The 19,657-nt window shown below is 35.5% G+C and overlaps 1 protein-coding gene and 1 pseudogene across 1 annotated transcript; both read right to left on the bottom strand.

Moving 5' to 3' along the window:
• Positions 1 to 1,770: 1,770 nt before the first annotated feature.
• On the bottom strand, positions 1,771 to 3,817 carry LOC18041530 (annotated as a pseudogene).
• A 7,827-nt stretch (positions 3,818 to 11,644) lies between these two features.
• On the bottom strand, positions 11,645 to 13,741 carry LOC112098092 (zinc finger BED domain-containing protein RICESLEEPER 1-like). Its single transcript, XM_024183704.1, has 3 exons — positions 13,567 to 13,741; positions 11,820 to 13,046; positions 11,645 to 11,712 (listed from the first exon to the last, which is right to left on the bottom strand). The coding sequence occupies exons 1-3, from the start codon at positions 13,739 to 13,741 to the stop codon at positions 11,645 to 11,647; spliced, it is 1,470 nt and encodes a 489-aa protein (XP_024039472.1).
• Between the last annotated feature and the right edge of the window lie 5,916 nt (positions 13,742 to 19,657).

The raw sequence follows: 19,657 nt of genomic DNA, 5'->3' as shown, positions 1-19,657 counted from the left end.
TTGCCACTGATAATCGGAAAGAAAATTTATTCCTATCCCATTGTAGAAAGGGAACAAGAGTCCTGACATGCACCTCACAGCTTTTGTTGATAGGGAAGCTATCTCTAGGCTATTACCTAAGTGATAGCTTGTTCATTTCATTTCGTGAATTTTCATCCAGTGCGTGACGTCGTGCACCATATCCGCACTTTTCATTTAATTTAACTAGTTTTAAGCACTTTATTCATTGAAGTGCATTCCAATAAGATTGCTCATTGTATATATTGATTTTGGACATACCCATCGGAATAAACACAATGGGATACCCTGACTGTCATCATCTAACCAATTTAGCCATGATAAAAGTGCATTTAACAATAAATATTCATTTCTAATTATGATTCCAAAGAAGACGTAATAAGTAAGAGTATACTAGCAAACAAAATACATCAATTCTTGTTTTAAAAATCTATTGGATTGATTATATCGAGAATCAATTTGTCTGTACAAAAACGCAGGAAGACGTGGAGCGACAAGTACATCAAGTCGTGTAGATTTCACCACGGCCAACCCTAATCCCTCACCCATTTCCAGTAGTTCATTTGATAGGGTTGCAAAATCAAAGCCATGCAGTAAAGAAGCAAGTGTAAATTGCATAACTTGGAGGGCAAATGCACTCCAGGACCATACTAAAAGGTAACAATTACAAATGTTGTTCCATAACATCAATATCCTTGAGCTTTATCAAAAATCTTTTTGGCTGAAACTTACAAGGCTCTTCCCAAACACACGGATCATGTTGAAGCTTCCAAACATCAAAAGTTGCGTGCTGACGAGGACATGGTAACCACTGATTGTGCACTCTTTTATAGCCTCATGTGGAGTTGAGAGTGGCGCTGCAGGATATAAACGCATTGCTTCTTTGAAAATGGCCTGCAAGTAAACTAATTTTTTTATATCTGATTCATTCACTTACTTTTCTGTGCCAATCTGAACATCTAGCTTATTTTTGAGCTTCTTCTAAAATATCTTGTTACTTGAGAAGCAAAGAGATATACATGTAAATGTTTTTGTTCTGATGTTAGTTCCTGCCAAGATGAGAGCCTGCAAAGTTGGTATAGATTAAAGCGTTGATCTTTTACTTTCATATGTTACACTTATTCACAATGCTATTTAATTGAATTCGACCCAAAGACTTCTTTTGGCACCTTTTGGCTCTTACCGATGGATTTGATTCAATGCATCAACTAAAGTATACATGTACTAAGACATGAATGGAAAAGAGACATTGATCCTAGAGCACTCAAAACTTTTCCCATATCCCCAGGTATCTTACCAAAAACCTATCTAAAATTGTAGATCTCAAATGACTAATGCAATAACTAATGGAAGATGATATTATTGACTTATTAATTCACCATTTTACCATTTCAACTGATTAGGGGAAAATATAAAATTAGATATTCTCAATTCACAAATTACAGATTTAATTGCTCCCGTTTGGAAGTCTCATCCTGAAGTGCGAAGTAACAACTTTATGAACGATTATAAGCTTAATCTATTTTAAAAGCATAGAATATTCTGTTAAGAGAAAAGTGCTGAGTGAAATGGTATAGAATTCTCAGCTCATTTGGGATAAAAGTGCATTTAGTAATACATGTTTATGTCTAATGATAATTTGACCATTTATACTCAAAGTAGAAGAAGGCCTGATAAGTAAGAGTAAACAAGCAAATAAAATAAAATAAATACTTATAATAAGTTTATTTGTTTGTAACATCGAGAATCAAATTAGACATACAGAGAAGCAGAGAGACGGGGAGCAACAAGTACTTCAAGTGGTGTAGATTTCTCCAAGGTCAACCCTAATCCTTCTTCCATGTCCAGCGGTTCATTAGATGGGATTGCAATATCAAAGCCGTGAAGTAAAGAAGCAAGTGTAAGTTGCATAATTTGAAGGGCAAATGACACTCCAGGACACATTCTTCTACCGCTACTAAAAGGTAACAATTCAAAATTTTGTCCCTTCACATCAATATCCTTGTGCCTTGTCAAAAATCTTTTTGGCTGAAACTTACAAGGCTCCTCCCAGGCACGTGGATCACGATGAAGCTTTCAAAGATTGATCAAAAGTTGCGTGCCGGCAGGGACATGGTAACCGTTAACTGTGCACTCTTCTATAGACTCATGAGGAACTAAGAGTGGCACAGCAGGATACAAACGCATCGCTTCTTTGAGAATGGCTTGCAAGTAAACTAATTTTTTTATATCCGATTCATTCACTTGCTTTTTTGTGCCCACCTGAATATCGAGTTCATTTTGAGCCTTGTTTAAAATATCACGATGATTGAGAAGTAAAGAAATAACCCATGTCAATGTTACTGTTGTGGTGTCTGTTGCTGCTAAGATGAGAGCCTGCAAAATTGGTAGTGTGTAAAGAGTTTTCTTACGTTACACTTATTCGTAATGCAACTAAATGAAATTCCACTTAAACACTTATTTCTCCTTCCCCCCACCCCCCCTGTTTTGAGTTTTATTGGTAGAATTGAACTCAATACATCCTGTCAAATCCACCAATATATTATCAAAGACTTGTTAGAAAATTTAGATCCAAATTGACTACTGCGATACATAATGAATGGATAAGATAGAATAACTAAATATTCTCAATTCACGCATTGCAAGTATATTAATTGCTCTCATTTGTAAACCTCATTTTGAAGAATGATTTAAACAACAGTATCAATGATTATAAGCATAAAGTGCTTTAAAATGATAGAATATTTTGTTAAGTGATGCGTACCAACTAGTTCAATTCTTAAAATTTCTTGAGTGAAAAGAAGAGATCTAAGCTAAGGTGTAGTTCCACTGGTAGGCAACAACTTTCTTAAGACATATGATTAGTTTGCCTAACTAATGTGCTTGCATTAATAACAAAATAGTAAAACATAGAAAGATAGGTCTGAATTTGAATACTCCACTCATATGGATGGAGAGAATGCAGAGGTGAATGAGTTGTGCTTAGACTATAACTATAACAAAACAAAATCGGTTACGAGAGGCTTACCAGGCAAATAGCTTTATTAATCCTATCAACATCACGACCCGAATATTGCTCTGCATCGCCTAGAATTGAAAGCATGATATACATAAAATCTTCTTCTTTTTTCACCTCCTGAGAGTCTCTCTTCCTCTTGTGCTCTTCCAACCATCCTTGAACAACAATGTCTAATTCTCTGGCTATCTTCTTCATTGACCTTTCATCACCCCCTATGTCCAGCCATCTCAAAAACGGTAGCGCATCTGACACCACAAACTTACCACTCATTTCAAAAAATCTCGTTAGAAGCTCTTTCCATTCTTTACTGTCCACTGAATTGCATCCCTTTCCGACAATCATTCTTAAAACCACACTACGCGTGGTGTCCGCAAACCATCTCTTCATCTCTACCAACAATAGCTTATCCGTGCTTTTGTTCTTGTTCCATAACTCGTATAACTCCTTCAAACAGGTCTTCAGCTCGTACTCTCGTACATTCTTGAGCTTCTCAAGCCGATGGTTCGAGAGAAGCTCAAGTGTGGCTATCTTGCGTGTTTCACGCCAGTAGGAGCCATATGGCCTGAAGCCAAACATGGAAAATTTGTAGCCTAAAATGTCCATGGCTAGGGTTTTCGGACGGTTGGCAAAGACTTTGTCATGTGTAGTGAGACACTCTTTTGCAATTTCCCAATTACTCACGACTAAAGCTCTATTTATGCCCATCCTGATAGTGAAGATTGGTCCATACTTATCAGCCATGTTGCCCAACACCCTATGAGCAGGCTCTCGCACTCCTAAGAGATGTGAATATCAATCTTGGTTTGTTTATTCTAGAACTTACTTTGATATGCATGTTGAAGCCGCATTACGGGATTTTATGCATTAAAATGATAAGGGCAAACCACTTTCCATTTTTTTTATTTTCGCATTTTTCTTCTTTTTCTCCACTCGAAGACCTTTATTTGTTATCTTTGTTTGAGCCTTAACCATTACCCATCTAATTCTCTCCATCTACTTACCCATTTTCCTTCTTTTTGAACCTCAATTTAAGGAGATTTTTGGATGCATTGTTTGGATATATTTTGTTGCTCTTGCTACCTTGAATTAAAGTTTCTCAATTAGATCAACAAGCATTATGCTTGAATTAAATTGTGCAAGGTTCATTTCTTTTGTTTGATTAAAAAAAACAAAAAACAAAAAAAAAGAAAAAGAGGAAAAGAGGAAAAAATGTTCACATTATTTGCGACTTGAGTAGAAATAAGCGTTTTGATATTATAAGGTTCATTCAATGAGTTCATTCTTCTCATTTTGATGTCTTTTTCTTTCATAGACCTTTCTTTTTCATTTAACTCATTTAACCCTATTACAACCTTTTTAAGACTTTAGATTTTTGCATTTAATTCATGTTTTGTGGATTGAAATATGATATATAAGCAAGCTTATGGTAATAGCATTCTTTGATTTGATTTGAGTGCATAAATGATTCTCTAAACACTTTGAGTGCATAGAGTGAAGTCAATGAGAGGGCTATTAAATGTTGTTGCACTTGAATTTTGAATGGATCTTCCTGGTGGTTGAATGTTTTTCTTTTATATTAGCTTATGAGATCCTATGCTTTAAAATCCTTGTCTCTTGAATGTTGATCGACTTAAATTCTTGAGGTATGCTTGCTTAAGATTGTTTTTGGATGAGTTGAGATGAGAATTGAGTGGAGATTTGGGATTAGTCTTGAGCTATATGCTTGAGGACAAGCATTATCTTGGTGTGGGGGAATTTATTAGAGTGCAATTTATGCACTAGTTTTGCATTGTTTACTTCCCTTAATATCGATATTTTGCGCTTAATAATAGTGATTTACTTGTGTTTTATTTTTGTATGTGCAATTCTATTGATTGGTGCTAAAATTGAGCTACAAGATGATGTTTGAGGATGATTATTTTCCTGGAGAAATTATGAGCTTTAGAAGAACTTTGTTGATAAGGCGTGGGCGCATGTTGTCAACTAAGGGCCTGTAGTTTTTATTTTAACGTGTTTTGTCTTTTTGGTTATTTTTGTAATTTTGAATTTAATATTTAGATAATATTTTAGATATTAGTATTTTATTTTTGGAAAAACTCTATAAGAGAGAGGAGACGTGAAAAACAAAGGGGATGAGATTTTTGAAGAAAAAAAACCCTAAATCTAAATTTTTCTCTTCTCTCTATGAAGAACTAAACCTATTATTCTGGTTGAAGGTTAATAAAGCTTTGATTCATTATTACTGTGAGATCTTTTTTATGCTTTAATTGTTTTATTACTTTTTGGGTATTTGTTTATTCTCTAAATTATTGTAATGATTATGTTTGTTAATTAGATAATTGGCCACTATTTAATTATCAATTTAATCTATTGTCAATTAAAAGATTCATCGTATGAAGATTTTAATGTTTGTGACAAATAGCATAGCAATGCATTGTGTTATGAGAATAAACAATCTAATTTAAATGAACCGTCGTATGCATTTGTTGATTAGAATTTGAATCTTTCTGGTTTTTCAGGCTGTCAATTGATTAAATCATATGATCGTATCCAGGGTTGTCTATTGATTAGGGAAATAACCAATAGTCGTACCTTGGTTATCGACTAGTTAAGGAGAGATTAGCTATTAGAGGGCCTCAGTAGCTATAACCGGTCTATTCATAAGTAGTAATGATTTATATTTGAATCAATGATCAGTAGTCGAATCAAGCTGAGTTAATTCCTTCAACCAGAGCTTTTCCCAATTTGAATTACAATTTGAATTTGCATTCTTGTTATTTTAGTTTGATTTTTATTATTGTCAACAATCCCCTAATTTTGCATTTTACATTTTAAAAGGATTTAAATAATTACCAATCTCTGTGGACACAACCCTGCTCAATCACTATACACAATTTATTTAGAGTAAGTATTTATTTTTGCTGGCTTCGACAACCATCACAATTATTTCCTTGGGGTAGAAGTGACTCCATCTGCTGAAGGCTTACATCTATCTCAGACTAAGTATGTTGGTGATATCTTGAGAAAAGCTCATATGCTTGGAAGTAAAGGTTGTAATACACCGTTCAGTGTTGCTGATAAGTTGCAGAAGGACAAAGGCTGCATATTTGAGAATCCTTCACTTTACAGAAGCATCATTGGTTCTCTGCAATACCTGACACTAACCAGACCAAATATTGCATTCATAGTAAATAAATTGAGTTAGTTTTTGGCTGCTCCAACTACTTTACATTGGCAGGTCTGTAAGAGGGTGTTACGATATCTGCAGAGTACAGCACACTTTGGACTTCAGTTCTTCAAGTCAGGCTCTCCAATTCTCACAGCATATTCTGATGCAGATTGGGGGTCTGATCCAGATGACAGGAGATCTGTTGGAGGGTATTGTGTTTATCTTGGATCAAACCTTGTGTCTTGGTCATCTAAGAAACAAAACATTGTTTCCAGACCATCTGCTGAATCTGAGTATAGAGCTTTAGCCTTGGCTACATCTGAAATTTTGTGGATTACATATCTGTTGAAAGAGCTCAAAGTGTCACTCCACAAACCTCATGTTCTTCATTGTGATAACAGCAATGCAGAAGCTTTGGCAAGTAATCCTAAGTATCATTCCAGAACTAAGCACATAGAATTGGATTTACATTTTGTCAGAGAACACATTGCTAACAAGGAGCTATTCATTGAGCATGTGTCCAATTCTGATCAGTTAGCTGATGTGCTTACAAAACCTCTGAGCTTTGACCATTTTGCTTATATGCTAACTAAGCTCAATGTCTGTCTACGACCTTGAGCTTACGGGGGCATGTTAAGAATAAAATGCTGAGTCATCAAGCTGAGCTGTCCATATGATTGCCACGCTGGAAAGTCAATTTTACAGTTAGTTGAGAGCTAATTAGCTTCCCTCCAAAAGTTTGTTATGAATACCAGAATCTGCGCTCACGAGTTTTGTAAACTTGTAACCTTGAGAAGATTCTACACACTACTATAAATAATGCTTAGCCTTGTATTTTCTCTCTATCAATAAATTTTCTCTCTATTTTTCTAAGCAAACAAACAAAATTTACAGAGCATTTTATATTTTAACTCACCTGATCATGTATCTCATCATTACGATTTAATGTACATATAGAAAAGTTATATTAAAAAATGATAAATATATCATCAAATGTCTTTTTGACAGTTACTGAAAAAAAGGGCAAAATTATGTTATTGCAGTTGAACTTAAATTACTAGTATAATTTGATATTATCTTACATCCAATTTGCCATTTAAAAAAAATGCATATATAGAAAAACGATATTTGTAAGGATGATAAAATTTCCATGAAACTTCATTTTGGCTACGGGGCTTGACTTGTAGCTAGGAAGGGGTATGCCCAGATGCTCCTTCAGAATTATCACAGGAATAAGTGCACAGTTGCGCCCTCAAAGTGAATTGCTCTATTGTGGATGTTCCCGCGGGAAAGACTACGCTAGGGCTTATGGTAGGCAAAGTTATGTTATTGCAGTTGAACTGAAATTACTTGTCTGACTTGATATTATCTTACCCCAATATGCCACTTTTTTTTTCTTTTTTTAAATATAAAGCAGGTGAGAAAAGTCCAAATCAATTTATTAACTCCCTATCTGACTCAATTTAATCTAGAAGAGATTTTAAAACACCTTTATTGTACTATACTCACTGAATGCATGTATGATATGCGAATATTTGTTTTGAAATTATTGTGTGTAATTAGTATTTATATATAATTTATATATATATATATAGTTGTCCAATCATGGATTCCTGATTTTAAAGTCAGGGATTAGTTAAAAGATAAAATAAATACAGACTCCAATACACTGTATTTTATCATATAATGTATTAAAATCTTTATTTTTTTATCTTTTAGTTGATCCTTGAATTTAATAAAGTCAGGGATCCCTTATTGGAAAACTACTATATATATATTACATATATTAAGTAGATGTAGTACAGGAGAGTTGTTATAGAATCTCTTCTGATGGAGCACTTGAATTACGGTAATTATTAAATACAATGACAAGCAACTGTCACCGGGCATGCATGGACAGTGCATGCATTATATAATATATTATGCATGCCTAAGGATAATATAAAACATAATTGAATAGGAAGAAAATCATGTATTGATAAAGTTGGGTGATAAAATAATCAAATATATCCCATGTGATTTGAAACTTAGAGCGTGTTGAATTGAAATTGTTGACACTAATCAAATTCACCCCAAGAGATTGATCATGACTCAAGAATCCAAGACCAACTTATACAAATCACACACTGAGTATTTTACACAAGAATCAAAGCTCTAAAGAAACAAAACGACACTAAATATAAGTGGTTCGGCACCAAGAGACGGTGCCTACATCCACTGGGAAGCAAAGCAATAGATTTCACTATACTGAGAACGAAACAGTACAAGAATAGATCATAATTACAGAGAACAAGATCTATTAACCCCTTTCTCTCTATATCTTCTCTCTACTCTCAGTGTTTCCCAATAATGAAGATGATTCCAGAGCTTGCACCTTTTTAACCTCTGTTTTCTGGGTTTGTTATGCTAACAACCCTTCCCGCCAAAGCCAACCGTAACACTCCTTTCTCATGTGCTTGTCACAAGCAAATTTAAGTAAGCTCAAAACGGCATTCATAAACGTCGTTCTGAATCAATGAAATTCTAATTCAATAAGCGTGCAGACCACGTGTATTACTTCATGTCTTGAGTGACACATGAGACTCTGTCGGTTTTGCTCTGAAACTCCTCAAGCGACAAGTCACACGAGTTTGTAACCTCTAGACGACTTGTTACACTTGAGTTTGGAGTTTATTCTTTATCAGAAATCTTTAAACGGACCAATTAGCATTTTCGTGCAGCATTTTATAGATGTTACGTTTTGTTTCTTATAATTTCGGTGTTTTCAATCAAAAATCTCTAACCTTATTAAAATCATAGATAAACTAAAACACACATACTTCAATACAATAAAGGATAAAATATATTATATTAGAGTTTGTATTTTTTTATCTTTTAACTTATTACTGATTTTAATATAATCAGATATTCATATATATATGTATACACACATACATATATACATATATAAATAAGGGCTATCTTATATTACTCTTAAGGAAAAATGATATACTCTTGCTCTTAAAGTTTGGGAAAATAGTTATTAAGATTCCCAAGTTTTTAGTGAGGGACACTAAGATCTCATGTTGACCATTATATCATTTGGCTCTGTTAATCCAAACAAAATTGACTTCAATATTTTATAATAAATGGAAATTAATATTAAAATAAATATAATAATATACATTTTAAAATAATTTTTATCTTTAAAAATATTTAATATTTGAAAATCTATTAGACATTTTTGATTATATTAAAATAATTTTTTTAATAAATAGAAACATAATGTTAAAATAAATATATTAAAATTTAAATTATTTAGATATTATGAAAATAGTAATTTTAATATTATTAAGATATTTTATTAATTGCAAAATCTATTTACCTAAAGATTTATTGAAAATCTTTATAATAAATAAAAATATGTCATTAAAATAAATATACTAAAAACTATTTTAATATTATTAGTATGCTAGATAGATTATATTACTTATACTATATTATATATATTAAAATATTTTAAATATAATTTTTGAATTACTATATTCAAAAGTTATAATGGTAAAAAAAAAAAAAGGGGCTCTTGGTATGCTCTTTTAAAAATTTAGGGTCTACATAACTATTTTCTCAAACCTTAGGGATGTAGACTTTTTACCTTAGATTAAGGTTAAGGTATTTTAACTTAGAATTGTGACTTAAAATTTTTACACTAATTTTGAGCTATTATTATATAAATAATTAATTACTAATTGTAAAGAATATCGAGTAAAAGGAATAGCTAGTTTGAGAAAAAGGAGAAGCTGACAATTTTTTTCCCCTTCTTAGTGCCTTATCTCGTAAAATAACATAGGATAAATTTTCTGCCTAAAATAATTATCGCACGCCCAACCTTCTGACAGAATTTTCAATTCTCACCGTTTAATTGGTGAGCCCCAATTATCTTATCTACATGTTACTTTTTGCGCCAAACGCTATATTAGTGTTAAATTTTAGGAAAATAAATTGATCTTTAGTTCTTTAACCAGTGTCAAACGGACCCTAATTGTATTGATATTATTAAGGTAGAAGTGTATACATAGACATTCTTTATATGGTCTATCTAAAGGTTAGCCTTAAAATCTGTTATGAAAAAAGGCGGATAAACTTACACCTAAATTAAGAGAAATTTACACCCATAACTTTTGATTTTGCGAACAAGGAAATGAAGGTGTAATTGACCGATACAGGGTACTCTGGGTACCCCACATGGTCGACCAGATACTAGGGGTGGGCAAAATCTGGTTCGGGTCAACCCGATCGGGTTTCGGGTTGTTCGGGTTAGACAAGAATGAATCCGAACATAACCCGAATTAATGACCCGACCCGAACTGTTGTGTTCGGGTTGGATCGGGTTGGATTTAAAACGGGTAGGATTGAGTTCGGGTCAGTTCAGGTCAATTCGAGTCAAATTCGGTTAATACAATTTTGAGCTCTTTTTTTTCCTATTATTGTAGATTTTTATGAAAGTTTTAAGACATTTTTCTTAATTGTAGTCATTTTCACTAATTTTCAACTAAAGAAAAGAAAAGAAAATGTTATTAATTCAAATGAATAAAGTTAAAAAGCTATAATAGAATTATTTGCCTATTGGCTTGGACTTGGAGGATAGAATTAGGACTATTATTTGCTCAATCAACAAAATCCAAAGTTCCAAACTTAATAAAAGTTAAAATTAATACAAACTTACAAAGTTCAAAGCACAATTTCCAAATATTAGTCTTTAAAAGTTTGAAACACAAACTCACAAAGTCACAAAATTAAATTGTTTAGAAACATAAATCACAAAATTCAAAGTTCAAACATTAAAACTAAATAAGCTTTTTTGGTTCCTCCACCTTGGTTCCTCCATGGCTCCATGCAAGTACTTTGACAAATTCTAAATTGAAAATTTTGAACTCCAAGTTCAAGTGCCGATTGCCTAGAGAAAGATTGAGAAAATGTACAATAAATATTTTCCTTAAGCCACGTTCCAAATGAACAACCTCAATTCATATAAAAAATTGAGCAAATATACCAAATTCATAAGGTTACACATCAAACACAAATACAAATAAATAAATCCAATTCATATCTTTAATTAAACTAAGGGGTGTTACAATCTTTCTAATTTCTATTATATCATTATAAATTTATAATTACAAATAAATATATATGTTTACCAAATTTCTCAATACACACTTGATTATATATTTCTATTATATCATGCTTATTTTATGGCATTCATCACCAAATCAAGTTAATAATAATATTAGACAATAATAACATTCTATCAACTTCAACTTGTCTAACTAAAACAATTACAAATTAGACTTAAAATTTAAAACTATAACAACTATAATTATAGTAGCTTAAATTACAACAAAAAACTATAGTACGATAATATCAAATTATGAATAATAATATATATTAAAAGTTACCTTTCAAACATCCATAACACCAATGTCGGCGCTCACCGCTTCCACTGTCGAAACTTGCGATCTTATAAGTTCTATAAAATCCCAAAAAAAAAATAATATGTAGATGTTCTATAAAAAATTATAATGCATTTTAAATATATTATGTATTTAATGTATGATAAAAAATTAAAAACATTACCTTCTTGTAATTCCATATGAAATATTTGCTCCTTTATATCTTCTTGGAGGTTGTAGACGGGATTGGCAAAAAGTTTAGACTGCAGCCAATTTTCAGTGCATATCAATGCCTCAACCATAGCCGGAGTTAAAGAACTCCTATACTCATCAATAATACGACGCCTGGTGCTAAAGGCAGACTCAAATGCCACTGTGGAAACGGGAACAGTAAGGACATCTCTTGCAATTTTCTCAAGAATTGGATACCTCGATCCATTCACCCTCCACCAAAGCAAAACATTAAGTTTAAGATTGCTGGGATCTTCAACTGGGTCCTTCAAGTACCTTTCCACCTCAGATACTACTCTTCTACTCTCATTCTGAACAGAAACCTTCCTGGCATATCCAAGGAAAGGGCGAGATACTTGAAAAGCGTCATCATATTCACCACCAGCAACATCCACCAAATTAGCCTCAGTTGTAAAACGTTGAGAAGAACTTGTACCTCCATAGCTGCCACTAAGACCACTCTCACCATACATCGATGGTGTGGAACTAGCGGAGAATGCACTATATGCATCATAAAACTCATTCAACAAGTCCTTCACTGCTTTGGTCATTTGTTCAACCATCAAACTATTATTGCCAAAAATGATCTCAAAAATATGTTTAGCAAAATCCATTTTCGCTCGTGGATCAAGAATAGAGGCAATAATCAACATTTTGTTTATCTTTCCTGTGGACTCCCAATACTTGTCAAATTTTTCCCTCATACTATAAGCCATAGAGGACACCCAAGGATCAGTACTTTCTTGCAGTGCAGTCAATGAACTCTCAATTAAGCCAATAGTATCATAACAAAGATTAGAAGTCACACTCAAAGAGGCAGAAAAAAATAATGTGGCATCATAAAATACCTTCAAAAACTTCACAATCCATTCAGCACTCTCCCAGTCATCCGGTCCAGGTGGGCCCACCCTTCTAACATTATTTTCTTTCTCAGCAAAGAATGCCTCATAAGGTTTATCCACTTCTGTCATTCTATCAAATGCCGCTTGAAATTTCAGCGCAGTCATCAACATCAAATAAGTGGAATTCCACCTGGTAGGACAATCCAAAACAACAATTCTTTTTGGACAATTCACCTGCTCAGCACATTGTTTAAATGTCCTCAGCCTCATGCTGGAGGATCTCACATACTTCACTGCATTGCGAATAGCGGTAACACTAGCATGCAACTCTCCCAATCCTGAGACAACAATCAAATTCAAAATATGTGCACAACAACGCACATGCATATATTGTCCCGCCAACACAAGTGCATCATCATTCCTCCAACTAAGTAACTGCATAGTGACATAACCAACAGCACTATCATTTGCAGTGGCATTATCAACAGTTATTGCAAACAACCTCTATATCCCCCAATCTTGTAGGCAAGCCACAATCTTTTTACCAATCGACTTCCCTCTATGATCTTCGATGGGCGCTAAAACTAATAATCCTCTTATTCAAACACCAATCACTATCAATAAAATGAGCTGTAATCACCATGTAGCTCATGTTTTGAACAGAAGTCCATAAATCAGTTGTAAGAGACACTCGCTGGTTGTTGTTGCAAATCAAACTCTTCAACATTGCCTTTTACTCCAAAAATAACTCTATAACATCTCTACCAATTGTTCTTGATGGCATAACAAACTGAGGGATAGCTACACTGCAGAAATGCCTAAAGCCTTTGTTGTCTACAAAACTGAGTGGCAACTCACCCATAATAATCATTTTAGTTACTGCCCTTCGACACGCGTCTTGACTCCATCCTTTACCCAAAACCAAATTACTTGCATTTTCTTCGCCGCCCTCAGATGTCAAATTTTGTTGACTTCCACTTTGTTGTGCCCGAAATGTCTTGTATGATTCACATGTCTTTATATGCCTTGTCATATTTGTAATCCCATCAAGCCTTGAATGACATTGATATTGCTTACCACAATAGTTGCACATACATTTATTTGGATTATCTTCGAGTAAAGTGAAATGATTCCATACTGCCGATCTTTTCTTCATTGGCGGTCTTTTTCGCTTCGCCTTTTCCTTTCCTCTATGGGTTCCTTCCATTTGTACACTTTGGTCTTCATCGTCACTCATTGAATCCGATCTTGAGTGTCCAAGCATCTGAATATTCAAAATAATAATTAATAATCATTAATTCAAAAATCAAAACACATAAATATTATTAACATAATCAATTAATATTATTTCAATTATTAACAATTATTAACAATTATCAATTAATATTATTTCAATTATTAACTATTATTAACAATTATCAATTATTATTATTTCAATTATTAACTATTATTAACAATTATCAATTATTATTATTTCAATTATTAACTATTATTAACAATTATCAATTATTATTATTTCAATTATTAACTATTATTAACAATTATCAATTATTATTATTTCAATTATTAATAATTAACAAAAATTTTATTATTCGCTAGCTATTAGCTAACACCATTTTCATATATCCATTGTGCTTGATTGTTATAGTCTATTCGCTAAAGAGAGCCAACGATAAAAAATTAATAATCAATGAAATAAAAAAAACCCACCAAATCACCAATCATCAATTTCTTTTTATATATGACAAAAAAATAATTTCTAATGAGCTCAATAATTAACAAAATTTCCTTGATTTTATTACTAATATTTATAAATACATAATTAGTTAATTACAACAATTAAATAATAACCATTAACCAATTACTCAATTACATAATAAACTATCTAGCATATATATAATTAATTAATTAATTAATTATATAGTGTATAGCTAATAGCTGTATTATACAACTTATATACCGTGAGCGTGAGGCATGAACTGAAGTTACTGGAAAGTGGAAAGTGGAAACTAAAAGTCTGAAATGACTTGGGAGTTGGGAACTTGAAACAAGTTGAAGGCTTGAAGCTTGAACTTGAAAATGGAAGGTGGAAACCGGAAAGCTTCAAAATCGGGTTCGGGTGGAGAGGATTCGGCCTTCAAGCAGCAGATCGGTGGCCACGGCTTACGGCTGGACGGATGGGATTTCACTTGGCAGCAGATCGCGGCTTCACTTGGGAGTTGGGAGTTGGGAGTTGGCAGCAGCAGATCGCAGAGATGCAGACGGCTCACGGCTCACGGCTGGTCGCGACTTCACTTGGCAGCAACAGATCGTGATTTCTTCAGCAGTTGGCAGCAACAGATCGCGGCTTGTGGTGGCTGGTTGGTGGTTGCAGACTTGCGGGTTGCGGCTGCCTTGTTCTGTTGTTAAGTTGTTTGTGTTTGTTTTTAGTTGTTTGGACTTGTGAGTTGTGAGTTGTGGCCGACAGCGTGTGTGTGTGTGTGTGTTAGGTTTGCGAGTGACTGTGCAGCGTGTGTGCGTGCTGTGCAGCTCATGTGTGTTCTGTTCTGTCATTGTGTTGTGTGTGTGTGCTGTGCAAGTGTGTGTTGTGCAAGTGTATTGTGTCATCTGTGTGCAGTGTGTGCAGCGCAGCAGCAGCATATGTGTGTGTGGCTGTGTGCTGCTGTGCGCGCAGCTTGTGACAAGGTCAAGTTGTGTCACTTGTGTGTGTGTGTGTTGGGCAGCAGCCGAGACCGAGAGTGTGTGGCTGTGTGCAGTGTTCTTGACTTCTTGTTAGCCTTTTCCTTTATAAATTCATATCGAGCTAGAGCTACCCACTGAAGGTAACAACTTTAGAAATTCTCCATTTTACCACATGTTTAAATTTTAATTACGAGTTCCCGCAATCCGCATCATGATAAGGATTTCTTGAATCCTTTTTTTTTGTTTTTGTGGGGTTTCTTTTTTTCCCCAAGCTCCTAGTACATGGAAGATGGAACACATCAACACAACACATAATTAAACATAGAAATAATAAGCTTATTAATTTATTATATATAAATTATGATAACAAGATGGTAGGCTCACAGTCACACTTCTGAGGATTTTGAACAGAGTAAACAGATTCTATTTGTCTGCAAGAGAATCGCGACATGAATATATATAAGTAGCTAACTGTTAGCTTAAGGTTTTTTTTTTTTGGAACCCGATCGGGTATTCGGATCGGGTCGGGTTTGACCCAAACCGATCACAACCCGATCGGGTTTGTAAATTTCAAACCGATCAGGTTTCGATCCCGACCCGATCCGACCCGAACCCGAAATTTTTCCGGTCGGGTCGGGTCGGATTGGGTAAAATGCCCACCCCTACTAGATACTTCAAACACATAAGCATTAAAGAAAACAAACAAAACAAACAGAATGAGGCAGAGTGTTATCACTTTACTAGTAGTACGAAATTCCTCTGTTGAAGCCAACTTTAATAGTCTTTGTCGGATCGGTGGTGTGGATCGAGACTAAAATTAGGTCTTCAACTAGTGTACATCGTTTCTCATCTTTCTGTATTCGGGGATCCAAGGGTGCCTCCAGCTAGCAGTTGTGATTTGTCTGGTCATTATAGGGTACCCCAGGTACACTAGACACAACTGTCTTTACTCTCATTGGCGAGGCTCCTGGCTGCTTTGGTAGCCGGCTACTTAAGAAGCTCTTTTTAGCGCTACTCTCCGCTGTCTGGCAAGTGCTCATTTAGTCAGGTAAAGTATTGGATTGCTACCACTTAAGTACCCCTTTATTGTCGGATCAGAAGCTATTTGGTAAGTGATTTTGGAGGCAACAGAGTAACAACCACGAGCTGACTGTTGATACTCTTTAATAGTGATAGCTTTATGGGCGGCGGGAATTTTCATGGCAAGGTAGTGCATGGATACAATTGCCTTTGTTGCCATTAAAAATGGCCTATCTAATATAATATTGTAGGCACCAAGGTGATCCACAATAAGAAAATCAATCATATAAACAATATAGTGAGATACCTTACTAAGTGTAATAGGCAGTGTGATGATGCCTTTTGGGATGACAATATCCCTAGTGAACACAATAAGAGGCGTAGCATATTGAGTGACTTTCGGTGACTCAATCAATAATTGATCCAGGGCACTTTTGAAAATAATATTGACGGAGCTGCCAATGTTTACTAGAGTCCTTGCCACTTTGCCAGTGGCAACCTTCAGTTAATAACTAAGGCATCATCATGGAAATACGAGATACCTTCAACATCTTTTTCTGTAAAAAAAAATTGGTGGGGGATGATAGGGTACCTAAGGTTCTCCCTGTCCAGTGAAGTTGACTTCCGCACCAATGTTGGCTGTTAACGGTAGCGAATCTATCATATTTTTTTATGGCCCTCCTAGACTAGCCAGCTAAAGTGGACTGTTATCATCCGCACATATACGCCTTTCTCGGGTCCCTGGGGTACCTCTCATTTGGGACTGTTATCAACTATGTGTTTTCCTTTGTCATGCTAGTAGCAAACTCCTTGAGGTACCGACTAAGAATCAAAGATTTAATCTACTCGTGCAAACTAAAACACTCGGATGTGCTGTGATCGAAATCCTCATGGAACTTGCAATACTTTAGACTACGCTTCATGTTGGGGTACCTCTTCATTGGCTTAGGTAGACGGAGGAGGCCACTATCCCGAATCGGGTAGAATATCTGCTCCGGGGAACGATTTAATGAATGGTAAGATTTGTATAGAGGTTTTAGTGAGTGGCTCTCGTTGACCTAGTGGCAGCGATCTAGGAGGTTGGGGTACCCTCGAGACACCAAGCGCGTTGTACCCTCGTCCGCACAGAGGAACTCGTGGCGAGCTTTGTACCTGGGGTACCTTCGGTGTTGGGGCTTCCATTTTTTTAGGTTTCTCTTTACTTTTCATGACTTCGGTTTTATCTTTTTGCAGCTTCAGAAGGCATTTCTCATCCATCTCTACCCGCTGCAATGCTCGATAACGGGCTTCCCCGCATGAAAACAGGCGTTTCTTGGAAAAGAACACCATAACTTGCCCAACAGAAAATTTTTCTCAAAGTGGGTCAACTTGTGTTGGTGTTCAAACCCTCCGATTCGCAACACCTCTTAATGGAAATGGCTCATATACTCCGCAAAAGGTTCAAATTCCCCTTGCTTGATGAAAGCGAGTTTAGAGGCTACCCTATATTAAGTGGAAGCATAGGAAAACTCTTTAGTGACTTCATATAGGAGCTGGTGTAAGAAGGATACACTACTTATCTTTAATTATCAAAACCATGATTTCGCGAGGCCCATGAGCGTGTGTGTAAACATTATACACATGGCATTCTCGTCAACACCCTTAAAACGTATTTGGTCATGATATAGCTCGGCATGCTCCGAGAGGTCAGTGGCACCTGAGTATTAAAGTATCTATAGCATAATAAAAGCCTCGGGGAGAGCCGCAATCCGAATCTCGATAGTGAATGGCGAGTGGTAGGTCGTTGGTGTTGGTGCACTTATAATATTTTACCTTTCGGATAGGAACTTAACTCGGGCTTCTAGGTGCTCTATTTTTTCCACGAATTTTAGGGGTACCCTAGGGGTTCCTGATGATGTCGCTGCCATATGAGAAGCACTTTTGGCATTTAACTTGTCACGGAGATCCTCGCGAGCTCACTTTGCATGCTTAGTACCCTTGTTGCTGCGGGAATTGCAGGAGACAATAGAACGTTCGACTCGGGAGCTCACGGTTTGAAACTTAGAGCGAGTACCTGATGGCCTATGTTTTGGCCTACTAGTCTTAGGTATCTTAACTCTTAGGGTGATTTGTTGGTCTGCCTATTGTAATGGAGAATCTAGGGTCACTGGCAGTGGTGATTTTTTGGGTCCTCTAGATACTACTACCTTAAGAATTGCATTAGCGAGATCCTCATAATCTTATGAGAGATGGGGTTCTTCATCTTGGCAAATACCGATAGATTGTTTGATCAACTTGCCTTTGCTGAGTTAGGCTACTCTCCTTGTACGATCACCGCCTTCACCACTACTGTCATCTCTCATCCTTGTAGGATCCGCCATTAAACCTTCAGAAGGTACGTCGGGTGTCATGTATTGGATCATACACAACTACTAATTTGATAATTGTTGTGGAGGCTTTTTGTGTGATCCCTACCCAAACGACGCCAATTGTTTTAGATAGATTTTGGAGGAAAGAAAAAAGAGAAAAACCTATCTAGAACAATAAATTTGTTTTATGGGTAAGTTGGGTACCACATTATGTTGCCGTGTATGATATTTCTGAAATTCGGAGGGGATATGAAGGGTGAAGGCTGATGATGGCAACGTGAGGTCAGAATCTGGAAGAGAGGTCCACTGAGATAAACTTCAAGCCTGCAAAACAATGAAATAGAGGTTAGAGGTAAAGCCAGAATGCCCCGGCGTTCACACTCTGACGCTCAAATTAGTAACTCAAGCTTTTTTATGGTAGAGAGAGATTGCCAACCCTCTAAAAATATTAGCTTAAGGTTGAAGAAGGCTTATTTTTGTGGAGTGTGTGTGTTCATGAGTCAATCAAAAGAATAGAAACTGAACACCTTTATATATGGAGTACTCTAGCTGCCACATGGCGTATTTTTCATCGTTGTTGGCTGTCCCCTTTCAAGCCTTTCATGTCCTTTTACATGTTTATGATTTTTAGGCTGTTATGTGCATGCTTTGGGATTACGAAAGCGTTCACGACGTATCTTATCATTTTGGGTACGTGGTGCATGCTGGAGAGTGGTCCAAGGTTCCTCAACAGCGACTGTCTGTTAAGGCGGTTGAGGACTACTGTCCTTGGGACAACGTCCTTCACTTTTAACAAGGGTGATAGGTGGTTGTTGCCACCTTTCAGTAAGATGTTTTAATATTTAATTCTAACAAAATCAAATATTATCCTTCAAGCGATTGAGACATTTCTCATGGCT

The sequence above is a fragment of the Citrus clementina genome, unplaced genomic scaffold, assembly GCF_000493195.1.
Source record: "Citrus clementina cultivar Clemenules unplaced genomic scaffold, Citrus_clementina_v1.0 scaffold_5, whole genome shotgun sequence".
NCBI lineage: Eukaryota > Viridiplantae > Streptophyta > Magnoliopsida > Sapindales > Rutaceae > Citrus > Citrus x clementina.
Note: the sequence above shows the minus strand (reverse complement) of the source record. Positions and strands in the feature narration are given on the sequence as shown.